Source organism: Geotrypetes seraphini, chromosome 1 (genome assembly GCF_902459505.1).
Source record: "Geotrypetes seraphini chromosome 1, aGeoSer1.1, whole genome shotgun sequence".
Lineage (NCBI taxonomy): Eukaryota > Metazoa > Chordata > Amphibia > Gymnophiona > Dermophiidae > Geotrypetes > Geotrypetes seraphini.
In genome coordinates, this window is record NC_047084.1 from 86,889,086 (window position 1) to 86,908,512 (window position 19,427).

Sequence of the window (19,427 nt, forward strand, 5' to 3'; positions counted from 1 at the left end):
AATTTCCTGCGTGCGCTAAAAACGTAAACACACCTTAGTAAAAGGAGCCCACAGTTTATTGGCTTTGATATATTTCTATTTGGGGGAATACTGACAGAGGGATTTGCATTACAACATTTTAAATTAGCGTTCAGATGTGTGCTACCTCCTGTGCCTCTCTGGGCCATCAATTCTGGTCTTGCTTTTTGGATAGCCTTGGGCAGCTAGGCCTCGAATTTGTGGAACCGTACATGGACTCCTATACCGGCGTCTTTATTTGGACAATACAAGATTGTGACTTCTAAGCCACGGGGTATGTCAGCCTTTGTAGACCGAGTCATGCTTCTGGGTAAGAAAGCCACATTGTGCGTCTGGTTAACTCCTGAGGCACCGTCGATGCAACACTAGCGTTCTATGCTGATGCTTCAAGCGGCCTTGGAGCGCTGTTGTATTTCGGATCTAGATTCCCCATCGGGACGCCGTTTTTGTGTGTTGTGGGAACCATTTTGGACTGATCTCGCACCGCAGGCACACAATATTGAATATGTAACATTGACGCAAGGCTGATCTTTTTTTCTTTTACAGGATTGAGATTGACACATGGAATGTTGGGGGGGGGGAGGAGGATTGGGGGATACTGTGTTCTTGGTGGTTGGTTATTTTGGATTACGTGATGATGGTTTGCTATCTGTGTTTTGTTAAAACCAATAAAAAATATTTAAACAACAAAAAAAAATCAACTACAGAGAAGGCAAGGAGAGGTGCAAATTACAGAGAAACATAAAATTGCAATCCCAAATTACAGTAAGACTAGCTCAGTAATAAGTGCTATCTGTCAGAGACAAAACTATTAAGTTAAATTCAGAAGTCAAAAGCATCTTTTTATAGTAGTCACAAAAGTAACACGATAGAGTTTGAAGCAGCAGCAGGTAACGTGTACAGAAAGACCCGATACAGCTGTGTTTCGTCATACAAACGCCTGCATCAGGGGTCACAGCTCAACTGATCAAGTTGGTAGTCTAACAATCAATTCGTCTTTGAATGATTCTCATGCCGCTCCAAATTATGCGCAGTACAGCATTGTGCAGTATTTGTTTGCTGAAACACAGCTGTGTTGGGACTTTTTTTTTTTTTTTTACACGTTACCTGCTGCTAGTTTCAATAAACTCTACTGGTTACTTTTGCAATCACTGCCTTGCTTTGTAACTTTCCTGTTTCCTGTTTCCTTCTCTTGCTTTTGACTTAAAGAATGTACTTCTAAGGTATAAAGTAGCATGGTGGTCTTTTTATGGAAAGTTGTACTAGGAGAGTCCCTGTCTTGGCTGTTCTCACCCTTGTGCAGGCGATAAAAATGAAATAACACTTGTTCTGTGTGTAACACTGACTCGCTCCTGCTTCCACTAGCAGTAAATCACCAATAAGAACATAAGAATAGCCTTACTGAGTCAGACCAATGGTCCATCAAGCCCAGTAGCCCATTCTTACCGTGGCTAATCCAGGTCACTATTACCTGGCCAAAACCCAAAGAGTAGCAACATTCCATGCTACTGATCGAGGGCAAGCAGAGGCTTTCCATGTTTACTAAACTAAACCTTAAGCTTAAATAACGCATCTACTCTATAAAGATAGAGCTCGGCACGGTTTACAAAAAGTTTAAAGAAAAGGGAAAATATTATAAGAACTAGCCTTTAAGCCCGTTACATTAACGGATGCTAGAATAGATGTGTCTGTCTGTCTGTGTTTCTTTATCTCTCTCTCCTTGGCCGCTGTCTGTATCCTTCTGCCTCCCCCTCCCCCCCCCCCGAGCAAAGCTGTCTGCCCCCAGCACTCACCTCCCCCCAAAATGTCTCTCCATGGCCCTCTTCTGTCTTCCCCCCCCAGAGCAAAGCTGTCTGTCCCCAGCACACCTCCTCCCAAAGCAGCCCCCTTTCCCTATCTCTCCATGGCCCAGCACACCCCTCCCCCCCAAGCAGCCCCCTATCCCTCTCCCTGTCTCTCCATGGCCCCTTCTGTCTTCCCCCCCCAGAGCAAGCTGTTTGCCCCAAGCACACCCCTCCCCCCATAGCAGCCCCCTTTCCCTCTCCCGCTGACTCTCTCTCTGGCCCCCTTTCTCTGTCTGTCTTTCTGTCCCTCTCCCTGCCCCTGTGTCATTCTTTCTTTCTGTCTCCCTCCCTCCCGCTGTCTATCTGTCATTTTTCCCCATTTCCCTGTGCAGCAGCATTTCCATCCCACTTCCCTATGCAGCAGCAACAGCATTTCCCTCCTATCCCCCCTTTCCTGTGTAGAAGCAGTAGCAGCATTTTCCCCCACTCCCCCTTTCCCTTCTCTTCCCTGCTCCGTTCGGCCCCTCCCCCTTCTTTTACCTGCTCCTGACCCTCCCACCGCCGACAAACCTCGGGGCTCCAGCAGCGTAGGCAGCACTTTAAACACACTGCTTCGCGACCTTCTACTGGCGATTTCCTCTGCTGCGTCTGTCTCCGATGATGTCATCAGAGACGCGGCAGAGGAAATTGGCAGAGAAGGGCACGAAGCAGCGTGTTTATAGTGCTGCCTACGCTGCTGGAGCCGGGAGGCAAAGGAGAGGGCAGGGGGTGCTAGCGGCCGGCAGCCGCCGCTCCGCAGGTGGAGAGCAGGCAAGGGCGCGCATGCGCACTTGTCTTGCCTCGCGTGAGGCCAGACCGTAAGCTGCGCATGCGCACTTCCTATGGGTCGCTACAGCTTACGGAAAACGGATGCACGCATAGGAAGTGCACATGCGCGGCTTACCGTTTTATTATATTAGATTAGTATGATGTATATGGTGAGCAGCGAGATTTAGATTTTTCAAAAATGGCCACGTTTTCAGATGTTTTTGAAATAATTGGAAAGAGCCCAAATTATGCAGCTAGCCATTCTCCTCTGTCTGGACCAGCTGTACCCGAAATGTGATCCAGAATCCAAGTCCAGTTGTGCACCGAGGGCAGGACAGTGGGTGCGGTCTAGGGCTACAGTCCAAACGCTCTCGGCTGTTGACTCTACCAGCCACCCTGCCCCCTCTGCCATGAACTTCCTGTACTGGAGCAGGGGACCGACAGCTGCAGGCACACAGGCCATGGTCCCGAGGCAACTGCATGTATCTTCTTCCTGCCTGGAGGAGGGTTACTCCACCCCCTGGAGGGAAGCCAAGCCAAGTATGCCGCTGTCCAAATCCATAAAACAGTACCTATACTCTTAAAACAACTGAGTTACAAATAGGCCAAATGATAAGGAAAGTACCGGTAGCTCACACATGCTGCATGTTTTGTAAAAGCTGCCATTAGCTATGAGAAATTACCACAGAATGCCTTTCAGCTGTGTCAGGTGGCGATGATAATAACCTTAGAGATAATTTAGAGAGAAAAAATAAATGCATACAGGTAGATTTCCAGGTCTCGCTGCGTCTTGTCTGGTAGAAACTGACGTTTCAGCCATCATATTGTGGCTTTCTTCAGGGTATATTGTGAGGTCTGCAGGTTTGTCTTTATTTAGCAGGTCCTCAAACCCGATTCGTTGGGGCTTGATGTGAATGAGGCAGGAAAGTCCATTGAGCACCAATTTTGAATTTTGGCGAGAAAGTCAGTCGGTCACAAATTTGAAGTTAGGTGGGAAAATCAGTTGGCCTTTTTTTCCCATAGAATGGAAAAGTCTCTGGTGTGTTTAAAGATGTTCTCCCTGTGAAGTTAAACTAAACTAAACCTTAAGTTTATATACCGCATCATCTCCACGGATGTTGTGAAGCTCGGCACGGTTTACAAGAACTTAAAATATAGGAAGAGAAAAAAAAAAAAGGTTTACAAGAACTTAAAATATAGGAAGAGAAAAAAAAAAGGTTTACATGAACTTAAAATATAGGAAGAGAAAAAAAAAAGGTTTACATGAACTTAAAATATAGGAAGAGAAAAAAAAAAGGTTTACATGAACTTAAAATATAGGAAGAGAAAAAAAAAAGGTTTACATGAACTTAAAATATAGGAAGAGAAAAAAAAAAGGTTTACATGAACTTAAAATATAGGAAGAGAAAAAAAAAAAGGTTTACATGAACTTAAAATATAGGAAGAGAAAAAAAAAAGGTTTACAAGAACTTAAAATATAGGAAGAGAAAAAAAAAAAGGTTTACAAGAACTTAAAATATAGGAAGAGAAAAAAAAAGGTTTACAAGAACTTAAAATATAGGAAGAGAAAAAAAAAAGGTTTACAAGAACTTAAAATATAGGAAGAGAAAAAAAAAAGGTTTACAAGAACTTAAAATATAGGAAGAGAAAAAAAAAAGGTTTACAAGAACTTAAAATATAGGAAGAGAAAAAAAAAAAGGTTTACAAGAACTTAAAATATAGGAAGAGAAAAAAATAAAGGTTTACAAGAACTTATATATAGAAGAGAAGAGTAAAGGGGGGATAGAATTACATTTTAGTGAAAAGCCAGGGTTTCAGTTGCTTGCGGAATAATTGGAGGGAGCCCAGGTTCCGCAGCGGGGTAGCAAGGTCGTTCCAAAGACCTGTGATTCTGAAGAGAAGGGATTTTCCCAGTTTGCCTGCATAGCGAATACCGTGTAGAGAACATAAATGCAAAACAATTTGTTTTCCTATCTGAGCCATTGTCTGTGTTTCTTTTTCCTTTGTTTCTGGTCTCTACCTCTCTCTTCCACTCCATATTATGGTTATCAGCCCCGGACGGCTTTTCAAAACCCGGCATTTTGTCCGGGTTTTGAAAAGATTCCTGACATAATCTCGGGAAGGAGCATCAGTGCATACACAGATGCAATGCGCTGATTGTCTCACGCACGTGCGTGCGCCCATAACATCGCTGATTCGTGTCCGTGCATGTGTGGATGCCATCTGGGGGCGGTACAAGGCAGGAAGAAGACGGAACTGGGCGGTCCTGGAGGCATGACCATGGGGTCCGAATTTTCCCGAAGGAAAATCTGCTAGCCCTACCCCAAATGTACACCTCTGTTGATATATTATATGGCAGTGGTTCCCAAACTTCGGTTTGAGACCCCAGATGGGGTCATTTCATCATTGAATGAGGTTATAAATACAAGGCAATTCCTCTTCTGGGCCTTCACAATGGTCTGTGACTAGAAGTGGCAGTCAGAATGGGGCCTTTGATTCAGTGAATGTTAACAGATGGTTTACACCAGGGATGTCCAACCTTTTGGCTTCCCTGGGTCGCATTGGCCGAAAAAAAATGTTTCTGGGGCTGCGCAAACGCTGCAGCAAGACAGAGGAGGAAGCCGGCAAGATGGTAAACACCCAGGGGCAGCAGAGGAAAACACTGCATCGCCCTCGACCGGGGCCACACAAAATACTTAACGGGACGGCAGGTTGGACACCCCTGGTTTACACTGTATGAACTTCCTGTTACACTGGAAACCCATTCAGAGCGCTGTGAGTACACAGAACTCTTCTGGCTGGTGCTACTGCCATCATATGCTTAAGGTTACCAGATTTTTATCCTAAAAAAAAAAAAAAGAGGGTGTGGCTCCGCCCATAGCCCTGCCCTGTTTCACCCCCCCCCAGCCCTGGCCCACACAAACCCCGTCTCTTCAGGGCCGCGTCTGGAGGGTATCCGCTCATGTTCGGATGTGACATGATGGCGACACACGCATGCTTGCATGCATGTGATGTCATCATGTCACATGCACAGATGCCCTCAAGGCGTGGCACCAAGTAAAATGGTTTTCAAAACCCGTCCGGACGCATGGACAGTCCTCTAAAAAGAGGACATGTGTGGGTAAATCTGGACATATGGTAACCCTATATATGCTGGATAAACCAGGAAGGAGGAGAAAGTGGATGGAGGAGGGGAGCAAAGATTTGCTATTGTATTTTCATCATCAGGGGGTCATGTGAGTTTAGGTGTTTACATTACATTACATTAGGGACTTCTATTCCGCCTATACCTTGCAGTTTAAGGCGGATTACAAAAGAGCTGACTGGACATTTCCAGTGAAGTTACAACAATTTTTTTTTTTTTTTTTTTTGGTTACAAAAGAGGAGAGATAGCTGGATAAATTCCGGAAGAACTTGCAAATTGGACAGTAAATTGACTGTACGTTACTGCGTGATATAACATAGATTACAGTTAGCGTACAAATAAGATTACATTACATTTCAGAGATCTGTATACTTGGTTGGTGTTTTGGGGAGGAGGAGATTACCTAAGTGGAGGTTTTGGGGGAGAATTTATCTGGGAGGAGGGGGGAGGGGAGGGGTTAAGATATCTGGATAAATTTTTTGAAAAGCAGGGTTTTGATTTCTTTTTGAAATATTTTGAGGTCGCCCGTTGCCGTCAGCAGGTTGGAGATGGAGTGGTTAAGTTTTGCTGCTTGCGTCGCCAGACATCTTCCTGCACTGAGTGCCCTTGAGTGGAGGAAAGGCAAAAGGGTTCGGAGTTCTTCTTTGTCTCCGAACCCTTTTGCCTTCCCTCCACTCAAGGGCACTCGGCGCAAGAAGATGTTTGACAACCTTCTGGCGACGCAAGCAGCAAAATCTAACCACTCCATCTCCAACCTGCTGACGGCAACGGGCGACCTCAAAACATTTCAAAAAGAAATCAAAACCCTGCTTTTCAAAAAATGTATCCAGATATCTTATATTTGTTATAACAGGGTTATATGGATAGAAAATTAGGGAGTGTTTCTTCATTGTGTCCATCGTTAACCTCGATGCTTTCTCACCGTTCCCCGGCTGTCATTTTTGTATTCAGTAGCATTGTACATGTGTAGTCATTGGCAGAAACGTTTTCAAAGGAGGTCACTGACGAGAGGAAAAGAGCAGGCCTCAGGCAGACACTGCAGTCGGCAAACATTTGCCATGAAATTAGGCAGGTTTATAATTGGTAGAAAAGACACAGTGTTTGCAAAAGAGGTTTTAAGAATTTTTGTTTATTTTTGTACACATCCAGGGAAGGGTGGGGAATTTTTGTTCTAATTTCGATTTCTGAGTGGGTATACTTTGGGTGGGTGGGTGGAGGATGGGAAGATATTATTAATTTTACAAAGCCGCGGTAGATTTTTGGCTAGCTAATCTGCTGCGTGTGCTAAAACCGCTAGTGCACCTTAGTAAAAGGAGCCCCCTGTCTCTGTGTTGTTTTGAATAATTGGTGGGTGGGTGGGAGAAAATGGTTGGTTATGTATATTTGTAAGTTGAATGTACTTTTATTGAGAACAAACAAAGCAAAAAACTGCAGACCTTGTACACGATGCAGGCAGGCTTTATTATGACAAGTAAATTTAGGTTAAAAACCTTTTACCAGGTGAGGGACCCAACACGGTCCGTGTTTCGGACTAACCTTCGTCAGGGGTCCTAATAGGTACAAATACAATATTTAAAACAAACATATTTAAAAATACAGTATATTTAAAAATTTTTTTTTAAAAAAACAATATATTAATTACAATAATGGTCCAATTTATTCAATTAAAAAATTAGATTATATTAAAAAATAAAAAGAAAAGAAAGAGGGAAAAATATTCCATAAAAAGAATAAATGATATGATGGTCCAATTTATTCAATTAAAAAAATAGATTATATTAAAAAATAAAAAATAAAAAGATAAAAAATAAAAAATAAAAAGATTATATTAAAAAATAATTAAAAAATAAAAAATAAAAAAAATAAAAAAATAAAAAAATAAAAAGAAATAGATTATATTAAAAAATATTAAAAAATAATAAAAAAAAAATTATTTTTTATTTTTTTATTTATTTTTTATTTTTTTTATGGAATATTTTTCCCTCTTTCTTTTCTTTTTATTTTTTTAATATAATCTATTTTTTTAATTGAATAAATTGGACCATTATTGTAATTAATATATTGTTTTTTTTAAAAAATTTTTTTAAATATACTGTATTTTTAAATATGTTTGTTTTAAATATTGTATTTGTACCTATTAGGACCCCTGACGAAGGTTAGTCCGAAACACGGACCGTGTTGGGTCCCTCACCTGGTAAAAGGTTTTTAACCTAAATTTACTTGTCATAATAAAGCCTGCCTGCATCGTGTACAAGGTCTGCAGTTTTTTGCTTTGTTTGTTCTGGATTGTTTTTCACTGCAGACAGTTGAACCTTGTTTTCCTCCTTGGATTTGGTTTTTTGAATGTACTTTTATTGACATATTATGTTTTATATATTTGTGTATCGCACTATTGAAGTTTGGAAAATCAATAAAGAATTAAAAAAAAGAAAGAATTTTTAGAGACGATTCTGTGGCCCTGTTTTTTTTTTTTTCCAATAAGGAGAGATTAACTTTATTGTGTGTCCTAATGAAAAAAGCCTGAGCTTCGAATGCGACTCTCCTCCCACTCGCTGCCGTTCTAGACCCACCTGTTTATAGACCGTCCTGCCAACACTGACAGTAGTGTCTGAACAGCTCGCACCAGTGAAGTAGCACCAAATAGCAATTCATTTCAAATAAGGATGTTTTTTTTTTTTTTTTTGCATCTTCCTGCATCTGATCATACAATGAGAGAAAAAGAACAGCCAATCTAGTCTGGGGAAAGTCCCAGCTGCAGTCTGGCGCGTGTACCGTAAGCCACTCGAGTGAGGACAATAGGTAATCTTCATTCTAAAATTGCTTTATTTGTTTGTGGTTTCTTTCAGTATACACGGGTCTGGATTCCCGACCCCGATGAGGTTTGGATCTCAGCAGAAATCATTAAGGATTATAAGGAGGGAGATGAAAGCCTGCACCTGAAGCTCGAAGATGAAAAGGTAATGCATCTTTTTTATTTTTCATGCTTCACTAACGTGTGCAGGAGCAAAGGGAAATTGACTTTGATTTCTCCAAGTGAAAGGGTCTCGCTTCTAAAAGAGGAGGCATTTCCTAGCCAGCAGCTGAAAGGAAAGATGTCTCATTTCCACTGTTGGTTATTTCACAAAAAAGTATAATGCATTCTTCTAGGGCAGGGGTCGGCAACCTTTTTATAGCAAAGAGCAAATTTATCCAAAATGTTTGACCCAAGAATTACAAGGAGCCGCAAGGTGTAGCTTCTCTCCCTTCCAACCCCTTGCAGATCTCACCCTCCCCCAACCTATAGCCAAGGTTCTCTCCCTTCTCCAGGCCCTGACCCTTTAATTTCCCTCCCAACCCCACAATTCCCCCCTCTGGGCTTACTGAGGCACCTGGAGGACCAAGTGGGAGTCTTTGTGGCAGGCATGTGGCCCTCTCACTCCTGCCTCCTTGTGGCTGCCTTCTAAAATGGCTTCTGTGAACTCTTGCGGCAGCTCACAGTACTACAGGAAATGCCACGAGCAGCTGCAAACGGTTGCGTCAGCTATTTTAGAAGGCCGTCATGAGCAGGCAGGTGTGAGAGGACTGCGCTCCTGCCACAAAGACCCCTGCTGGACCACCAGATACCTTGGTAGGCTTGGGGGAGATTGTGGGGTTGGAGGGAGATTAAAGGGTCAGGGCCTGGAGAAGGGAGAGAACCTTGGCTATAGGTTGGGGTGAAAGGTCACTTGGACACACAAAGTCAGAGGCGTGAAGAAGTACAAGTTTTATTCACAGCATGCATGCTGGACCCCTGAGCTCCAAGCTGGCTCAGAAGTGCCGAAACCAGGAAGTTACAGAGATATTTATTCATTTTTCTGGCTATACAACTGAATTCTAGAAAAAACTTTTCACATGTTACTTTTCTTAACACTCATTGGTTCTAAGCTCACACTAGCAGGTCACTAGCAGGACACTTATCTAACTCTAACAGTTAAATGTACAGAAGGGCAGGGTACATCATGGCTCAAACTCTTATCTATTCAGCTTACAATGTGGTAAGGTAGGGACATACATTTTAGGCAGATGCAGTCAATAGATTATACACTGTTTTCAGCTATGTAGGCCAGAGCAATATTTTAAACAACAGTTAACTATTTCATGACCCTACATTCCCCCCTTTCAGGCTGGCGTACCTAAGGAGCCAAGCCTGACAAAATAAAGTTAGGGGTCAGGAAAGTCGGGGTCCCCAGTGGGTAAGGGACGATACTGGGAGAGGGCCAATGCAGCAGTGGAACGTTTGACAACAGAGTCCATAGTTCAGTGGAGCAGCTTTATGGCTATGGGGACCATACAGGGCAGGCAGCAAAGGAGCAGAGAAGACAGGGCAGCAACCAGCAAGATGATCTTCAGTGCTGAACCAGAGGGCAACCAGGAGCTGAAGGTACCAGAGATCCAGTCTGCAGTAAGGTCACGCCAGGTCTGATCAGGAACATGAGCCAGTTTGGTGATACGATCCACATCGTTCTCAATCACTTTACTCAAGTTCAAGGCAGCAGTTGGAGAGGTTGAATTTATCACAGGCACAGCAGCTAGTAAATAGTCCAAAGCTAGACGATTCTGATAAATAGCAGTGCACATTTTAGCATTCGCTCTGCCAATGGTACTCAAAGCTCGGGAGGTCTCATTGGTTATCAGTTCAAGTACAGCTTATAGACAAATAATGCAGTTCAGCATATAGATTGGGGTCTGATAGCCCCAGGTGTCATCCTCGGTCCATGTGGCAGGTCCATAAGCAGCAATGATCCGTTCTGCAGGCCAGTCATCACCCCATTCACCTATTTTAAGGGAATTGGTGGAAGTAGACCACTTTTGGCGACCTCTGGTGTTGAATACAGGGGCTCCCAGGTGTTCACCATCGGCCAGCGGTAACAGGAAGAAGCTGGGACGGATCATGCAAAGCACACATGTACCAGTCCATTAAGCAGGCAACCAAGAGTAGGCAAATGGATCACAGAGCCAATATCAACTATCAGGAGCTGACCATAATTCATAGGAAGTTCCATTAAGCAGTGTCTGAAGGGCTGAAGACAGTGGGAAGCAACAATGGAGGTTCACAAGGCCCATCGTGAAGGTCGTGGACCTGACGTAAAAGTGAGGGTCTGTGAAGTCAGGTTTAACATGTCCAGCTGCTTTGCCTCCCATAGCCACTGTTCTCCCATACCAGTCCCTCCTCATACAAAATAATTGCTAACATTAAGAGTCTGACCTATAGTTTCAGCAAACTATATAAACAGATTTCTAGTGATTACAGGATATTAGTATCTACTTTCATAATTTCATAAAACTGGGGAAACACCACAGAGTGATAGACAGGAGCACATGAGTGGGATACAATTCGGACATATACATCAGTACCTGAGTCTCACCTTTTACCATCAATATACAATACCATACGGTCTCTGGCCTTCTGGATTTGGACATTGGCATTCCAGTTATATGGGTCAGTGATAGTGAAAACCATGGGATTACAGTAGCCTGTAGTACACAAGGGGCCGGAGCTAGGATCTAAAGTAAGGGAGGCAGACGGGGTATTAGGGGGATATTTGTGTGGGTTATTGTAGGTGGCCCACAAGACACTTTCTCATAAAGGACAGGCTCCACCATTAGTGAAGGTTTCCTCATAGGGGCAGTTCTTAAAGGCATCAGGTTATACAGACCTATATACTTAGCACATTTGGTATAATAATGCTGTCAATCTAGGGAGCCACACAAAACTGAATTAGGGGTAGTACCATGACCTTGAGAAACATCAAATAGCACACATGTATCACAATACAAAGACACCAGGCGAGTGGGGTCTACAATAAGAGTCTAGTTGATAAGTGGACCCTCAACATCATCAATGCAGATTTCCGCCCACTTTTAAACTTCATCACCAGTAGGTTGGAAACAGAAAATACCCTCAACTTCAGGCACAACTTAGAAAACTTCAAACAGTTATACTCAAGACACTTGCTAAAGGCAGTGTGAACCACAGGCAGTCAATTAAACTCAAACACTTATAAAGAATTATATTCAGAACACCTGCTAAGTACAGTGGTAAATATTCAGAACTTTTGAGGTCTTAGAAAGCTTCAGCTGAAGATCCGTGTTGTAGTGGAACCAAGTTTCATGTCCGGACACCTTGACAACTGTAAGAGAAGAAATTATTACAGTAAAAGGACCTATCCACCTAAGTTTCAGGGGGTCTGACTTCCAAGTTTTAGCCATACTGTATTTACAGGGACATACCCATGGACTTGTGTAGCTATCGATAGTGGGGCCCTTTCCAGGACCCATTTGTGGAGCTCTTAAAGGGCTTTAGCTAAAGACTGGACCTGACTCTGGAGGATATCTGATCCCAGAGTAGCAAAGGAACCAGGATCTGGGTTCACAATGGGTGGTGGCCGGCCGGACATGAGCTCAAATGGGGCTTAGATGGGATGCATCTAATCTGAAAAAGAACAGAAGGCAGCAGGACAGGCCAGGACAGATTAGTTTCTTCAATTCATTTTGTGAGAAGGGTCTTAAGAGTTCTGTTTGTTCTTTCGACCTGACCAGAGCTCTCAGGATGGTAAGCAGCATATAATTTCTATTCAATTTGGAGGGCCTGAGCAATTTGTTGGACAACATCGGCAATGAAAGCAGGGCCATTGTCACTGCCTATAAAAACAAGGAGATCAAGGCACGGAATTATTCAGGAGGTGTTTGGTTACGTCTCTGGCACGTTCAGTGCAAGTAAGGAAGGCTTTGACCCATCTAGTCAGGGTGTCTGTGAAGACTAGGAAGTGACTGAGGGAACGGGAAATGGGCATGTGGGTAAAATCTACAGACAGAACCTGCATCGGATATGTTCCAATAGGTTGGTATCCAAGAGGTGGCAGTCATCTGATTGGGAATTTTATTCTAGAACCGACAACACACTGTCGGACCATATTCCGGACTAGCTGATCAAGGTGATTGATAAAGAAATGTCTCTTGAGAGTCAATTTTCATAGCGGGTTCTCCAGAATGTGCCAGATCATGGCATCTTTTGACAATCGTGAGGGCCAGGTGTTGAGGAATAACTATGAGGGTGTTGTGCTTGCGTTTGAAGTATCAGTGTGTGGGTCTGGATTGGCACTTGAATTGGTGCATTTTGTATCCACCCCCCTTTCAGGACAGACTGGCCCAAAATAATGCATGCCCAAGTCTGTTCCTGAGAAGCGTACTGGGGTGTAAGGGAATCCAGAAAAGGAATGATTGTATACAGAGGAGTCGAAAGAGGGGGCAGAGACTGGCAGCTCGGGCTGTGCGGTCGGCAAGGGCATTGCCACGAGAGACAAGGTCCATCACGCGTCTGTAAGCATGGCAGTGCATAACAGAAACACGTGAGGGTAGTTGTACGGCCTCAAGAAGGTCAAGAATGAGGGGAGCATGATGGATCAGGCGGCCGGAGGCTATAAAGAAACCTCGATGTTTCCAGATGGCCCTATGGGAATGCAAGTTAAGGAAAGCATATTTGGAGTCAGTATATATATATTGCAAGACTGAGAGGCAGAGTGGCGCAGGGCAAAAGTGAGAGCATAAAGCTCAGCTTCTTGGGCAGAAGGGCCAGAAGGCAGGGGCCTGAGTCAGAAGTTTTTGGAGGCAGCAAAAAGACCGCTCCTGAAGTTGGGTCCAGACAAAAGGGGCTGAGTCAGCGCCTTTGGTGGAATCATACAGAGGACGAGCAATAGTAGAGAAATCAGGGATCCAGATGGGACAGTATCCTGCAATACTGAGAAAGGTGCTCAGAGCCTTGCAGTTATCAGGGACAGGGAGACTACAGACAGCCTGGACCTCGGTGTAGGAAGGGACCTGGTACCCTTGGAGATTTGAAAGCCAAGGTAGGTGACACGAGGAAGGCATACTTGAAATCAATGTAAATATGGCCACAGGAAAATTTAAAAGGCAGACCCACTATCTGAAAGACTCAGATAAATAATAATAATAACAGTTTATATACCGCAATACCGTGAAGAGCTATGTGGTGTACAAAAGATTAGAGAAGGTACAAAGTAATTGAACTTAAGATGTGTACTAACACATAAGAATTGTTCTCAATCCCTATTCTATATCAGGTTCCTACCCCAAAGAGCTGACTTATAAAATTAAGCTAAATGCAGTTCTGGATCCACCCACTAAGCAGGGTAGTCTGACACAAGCGCTCTCTAAAGCAGCAGTCCCTTCACTATCAGCTGACTGGCAAAAATATTTACTTCAATACAAAAGCATTCCTAAAAATTACATTGTTATACCTAAACTTACATTTTTTATATATAGAACTACAAAACAAAGATTGGAATATACAGTAAAACTTTGGATTGCAAATAACTTGGTTTGCAAGTGTTCTATAAGACAAGCAATGATTAAATTTTAACTTGCTATACCAGCAACGTCTTGCAATACACGTACATACAGTATAGAAGCATCACATTTTCACAACTGAGCCAATGGTTCCTCTCTATATGACGCTGCAGGAATGCAGTGACTGTTCCAAACGAGCAAGGGCTTGCAATACAAGTATGTATATTTTTGTACACTAGTGCCCTGGAATACAAGCATACTTCTGGAACAAATTATGCTCCCAAACCAAAGTTTTACTGTACTCACAAGTTTAAACATTGTTCATTTTTATTTTTTTTTACAATCAACATGGGTCTCAGTAGAGACTTACTCCCCCTTCCTACAGAATTTCACAAAGGAGAGAGAGTTGCTTAAAGATCAAAGAGATCAAATTACAGATGTAGTCCTTTTCAGAACTTTTAAATTTAGACAAATAACTACTAAATTTGGACAAAGAACTTCTTTTTAGCATGGAATATAAGTTCCAGAAATCATATTTTTCGTTTATATGCATTTCTGAATATGCATATACATTTTATAACATAGCCAAAAACTTCAAATGCAAAACCACTTATCTGTTTCAGGAGAAACCACATTGGAAGTGCTACACACTTCATGGCCCTTATCAGCACAAAAGGAAAAGTACTCTCCTCTCATGCTATGAACAACTGACAGTTTAAACTTCACTGAAACATTTGAACAGACAGAAGTCATAAAGAACCCGGGATATTGCAGGACTTGGGAATCAGATGAAGGGAAGAATTTGGCAAGGTCTGAAGCAAGGGCAGTGCTGAATAGAGTGGGGCTATTTTTAAAGCCCTGGGATAGACGGGTCCAGGTTACTTAGGAGGTTTGTCCAGTGGAAGGGTTTTTCCATTGGAATGCAAAAATTGGCTGACTGGAAGAGGAACTGACAGCAAACGAATGCATAAAAACCTGACGAGTTATGTCCTCTTCCAGGGAGCCAGAGGGGGCCAGCCCACACCAAATATCGGCCATTCTAACTGGCACAGACAAATAAGGGTTGATTTGTTAAGTATAATCAAAGACAAATTCCTTTTTTAAAATTAGCTAACATATCAAGGGATCCCCACAGGTAGACAGACATCCCCCCATTGTGCAATGGAGGACAAAAACACTTCCCTGAATTCCTGGCCCCGCCCATCTCTGGACTAGGGAAACGCAGTACTAACAGGTCCACACTCGCTTCGTCCTCAAGGACGTCTCAGACACTCTCAAACACACAAAACACAACAGATTTCAGTTCAGTTACTCAACCAGAAAATAACAGTTCCTAGAATCCCTTTCCCACAACTTTTCAGCGACAGATCACGTGGCTTACTAGGCAGGAGACGAGAGACAGGATAGGGATGATCAATCCCCACTTACCAGATAGTGGCCACTCCAGGTACAGATACAGATACAGATTCTTGTACTTTAAACTGAGACTAGATAAGTCAGTTGAAGCGACATTTTAGGCAGATGCAGTCAATAGATTATACACTGTTTTCAGCTATGTAGGCCAGAGCAATATTTTAAACAACAGTTAACTATTTCATGACCCTACAGGGGGAGGGTGAGATCTGCAAGGGGTTGGAAGGGAGAGAAGCTACACCTTGCGGCTCCTTGTAATTCTTGTGCAGGAGCAAAGGGAAATTGACTTTGATTTCTCCAAGTGAAAGGGTCTCGCTTCTAAAAGAGGAGGCATTTCTTAGCCAGCAGCTGAAAGGAAAGATGTCTCATTTCCACTGTTGGTTATTTCACAAAAAAGTATAATGCATTCTTCTAGGGCAGGGGTCGGCAACCTTTTTATAGCAAAGAGCAAATTTATCCAAAATGTTTGACCCAAGAATTACAAGGAGCCGCAAGGTGTAGCTTCTCTCCCTTCCAACCCCTTGCAGATCTCACCCTCCCCCAACCTATAGCCAAGGTTCTCTCCCTTCTCCAGGCCCTGACCCTTTAATCTCCCTCCCAACCCCACAATTCCCCCCTCTGGGCTTACTGAGGCACCTGGAGGACCAAGTGGGAGTCTTTGTGGCAGGCGTGTGGCCCTCTCACTCCTGCCTCTTTGTGGCTGCCTTCTAAAATGGCTTCTATGAACTCTTGCGGCAGCTCACAGTACTACAGGAAATGCCACGAGCAGCTGCAAACGGTCGCGTCAGCTATTTTAGAAGGCCGTCATGAGCAGGCAGGTGTGAGAGGACTGCGCTCCTGCCACAAAGACCCCTGCTGGACCACCAGATACCTTGGTAGGCTTGGGGGAGATTGTGGGGTTGGAGGGAGATTAAAGGGTTGGGGCCTGGAGAGCCACAGCCATATGCAAGAAGAGCTTCATGTGGCTTGTGAGCCGCTGGCTGCCGACCCCTGTTCTAGGGGCTGATAATCAAAATTGATTTAGCTGGTCACTGATCAGTTAACTCTTCCAGTTGGGAAACCATGTACATAGGTAGAGATGCCAAAGATGAACCATCCAAAGGAGTGAAATTGAAGGCCAAAGAGTGAGATTTTTCCGATGGTACACCCAGGGATTTTAAGTGTTGTATTGCTTTGAAAGTGAATGAAGACGGTATTAAATGATATTGGCTTTTCTGTGGAGCCTCTGAAAGAATACAGACAAAGTGAGGAGCAATTTGGGTAAATTTTATGAGTGTAAAATTGTCTTCCACCCAGTAATCAAAAGTATATACTGTACATTTGGTTTCAGAGCACATGTGCTTTCATTGAAGGGAAAAGGAGCAGGGCAAGGGAAAGCAGGAGGCAGTGGCGTAAGAAGGGGGGAGGGACTGGTCCGCCACGGGTGCCATGTTGGTGGGGGGCACCCCCCCCTCTTCCCACTCCTCACCACGCACGCGCCGCCCTTCCCTTCTCCCCACCCCTATTTGTTCACCGCTGCGAGAAACAACTTCAGCGTGCTCTTCGCCACCGTGTCGTCTCTCTCGCTGACGTCGCTTCCGGGTGCCACGCATAGGATGCGACTTCGGAGGGCGAGCCAACAAGGGCGCGAGGAGCATGTTGAAGTTTTTATTGCTCACGGCGTTGAACAGCTAGAGGTGCAGGGGAGGGGAAGTGGTGCGCGCAGGGAGGGGTGGGGGAAGGCTGCCACCGTCCCAGGTGCCTCTCGCTACGCAACCCGTAGGCAATAGGGAAGGATGGTGTGCTCAGATTTCTTCTTACTGGTTAGGACCACTTGGTTTAATTTAAGGCTTGCTTTTTGTGAAAGCGGTGAAGCTCCGATAAGAAACAGGGCTCAACAAGTGTGAGAGCTTTCAAACGCGCGAGACCTGGCATCTCTACTTAGGTGCTTCTTCTTGCTGTACATTATATTGTTATCAGGGTTAGAGATATTGCGGCAACTTAAAAGTATACTTCTCCCACCCTTCAACATGCTTCCATACCACCCTGACTCCTCCCTTTCTCACCCTTCACCATGCTTCCATACCATCCTGACCCCCCATTCTCACCCTTCACCACGCATCCATACCACCCTGACCCCCCCTTTCTCACCCTTCACCATGCTTCCATACCACCCTGATCCCCCCTTTCTCACCCTTCACCATGCTTCCATACCACCCTGACCCTCCCTTTCTCACCCTTCATCATGCTTCCATACCACCCTGACTCCCCCCTTTCTCACCTATTCATGGTTTCGGCGATCGCGGTTTTGAACATTCATGATTTTTTTGCCCGGGCACCTCGCCCACCCCCCTTACAGAATCACTTGGAGGCTGCCCACATCAACCAGAACTGGCTCCAGGACTTGGATCAGGGTGAGGAGGAGGAGGAGGTGATCAGAGGCAAGCAGGAGCACAGCCTCAGGTGTGGACGCAGCTCTGGTGGCAACTTCATGCGCGGACCTTACCTGGTGGTCTAGCGGTAACGCGGGGCAGGAGCAATCTTCCTACGCTCCTGCCCCGTGCAGAGCCGTGCTGTGCACCCGTGTTGTGAGTTTTCATGGTCTCATGAGACTACGCCTGGAACTCCCGTTGTAGTCTCGTGAGACCACAGGAACTCGCAGCACGGCTCTGCACGGGGCAGGAGCGTAGGAAGATCGCTCCTGCCCCGCGTCACCGCTAGACCACCAGGTAAGGTCCGGGGGTAGGTCAGAGTCGGCCAAAAAATTATTTGCGAATTTTCCATATTTGTGGGCTGGCTCTGCGAATAAGGAGGGAGAAGTGTACGCAGACATTAAACTATCAAGTTTCAAGTTTGTTTAAGTTTTGATATACTGCTCATTATAATACAATTAAAGTATACAATAAAATTAAAGGAGAGAAAAAAAAATAAAATGAGAGACACACACATAATCTGGTGTAGTGGTTAGAGCACCCTGACGTTGTTGGTTCAGTGGCATAATAAGTGTGTGTGGGGGGGGGGTCCGCACTGGGCACGGTCTTCCTAGAGGCGCTAGCACCCCTCATGCTCTCTGCCCTCCCCTTCCCGCTCCTGCACCCCTGTCCCTTCTCCCCGTACTTTTTAAACTTCAGCGGAAGCGGCCACCAACTTGCTTCAGCATTCTCTCTGATGTCACTTCCTTCCCGGAAGTGACATCATAGCGCCGAAGCGGCAGCAAGTTTGTGGCTGCTTGCGCTGAAGATAAAAAGGACTGGGGAATAGTGGCGCGTGGTGGTGGTGGTGGGGGGGGGGGTCGCCACCCACCTTCGTTAGCCACTGTAAGGGTTCAAACCCCGCGCTGCTCCTTGTGACCCTGGGCAAGTCACTTAATCCTCCACTTCCCCAGGTATATTGGATAGATTGTGAGCCCACCGGGACAGAGAGGGAAAATGCTCGTAGTACTTGTATCTAAACTGCTTTGAGTGTGGTTGTATAACTACAAAAAGGCGGTATATGAGTCCCAATCCCGTTCCCTTGTTGCTTTGATCTGGGATAAACTGAGCAGTGAGATTGTAATGCAGAGTTCACCTCCAGCTCCGATTGATAGTGTATTTCAACCGAAGCAGTTTCCAGTTGAACTGGAAGTTGGAAAGGAGCAGAAGGAAACTGCTGGACCAAAAACAAAATCTAGGAAATTATTATTTTATTTCATGAATGATTTGTTCCACTTGGCTTTCCTTTTGCTGAGCAGGCATCTTGTTAATCTTTGGGGTTGAGGTTTGTGCTCTTAAAACAGTTAACAGATGCCTACTTTCTCCAATAAAAATCCTTTAAGCACTCTGTGAATAATTTAGGCCTTTTTATTAATGAAATATCTCGCTACTAGTGCACTGCATATAATCCCTGTTTTGGAACAAGAGCCAGGGGAGCAAATAAGCGCAAAGCAGTTGCATCGAGTGTGTTTATTTATATTCTGC

At 44.4% G+C, this 19,427-nt stretch overlaps 1 protein-coding gene across 2 annotated transcripts in view; it reads left to right on the top strand.

The window, feature by feature from the left end:
• Nucleotides 1–19,427, top strand: part of MYO5B (myosin VB) — a 690,137-nt gene that overhangs the window by 177,040 nt on the left and 493,670 nt on the right. For both annotated transcript variants that reach the window (XM_033934618.1, XM_033934625.1), the window contains exon 2: nt 8,601–8,711. In XM_033934618.1, the coding sequence (XP_033790509.1) occupies nt 8,601–8,711 (111 nt within the window). The remainder of the gene's footprint in view (nt 1–8,600; nt 8,712–19,427) is intronic.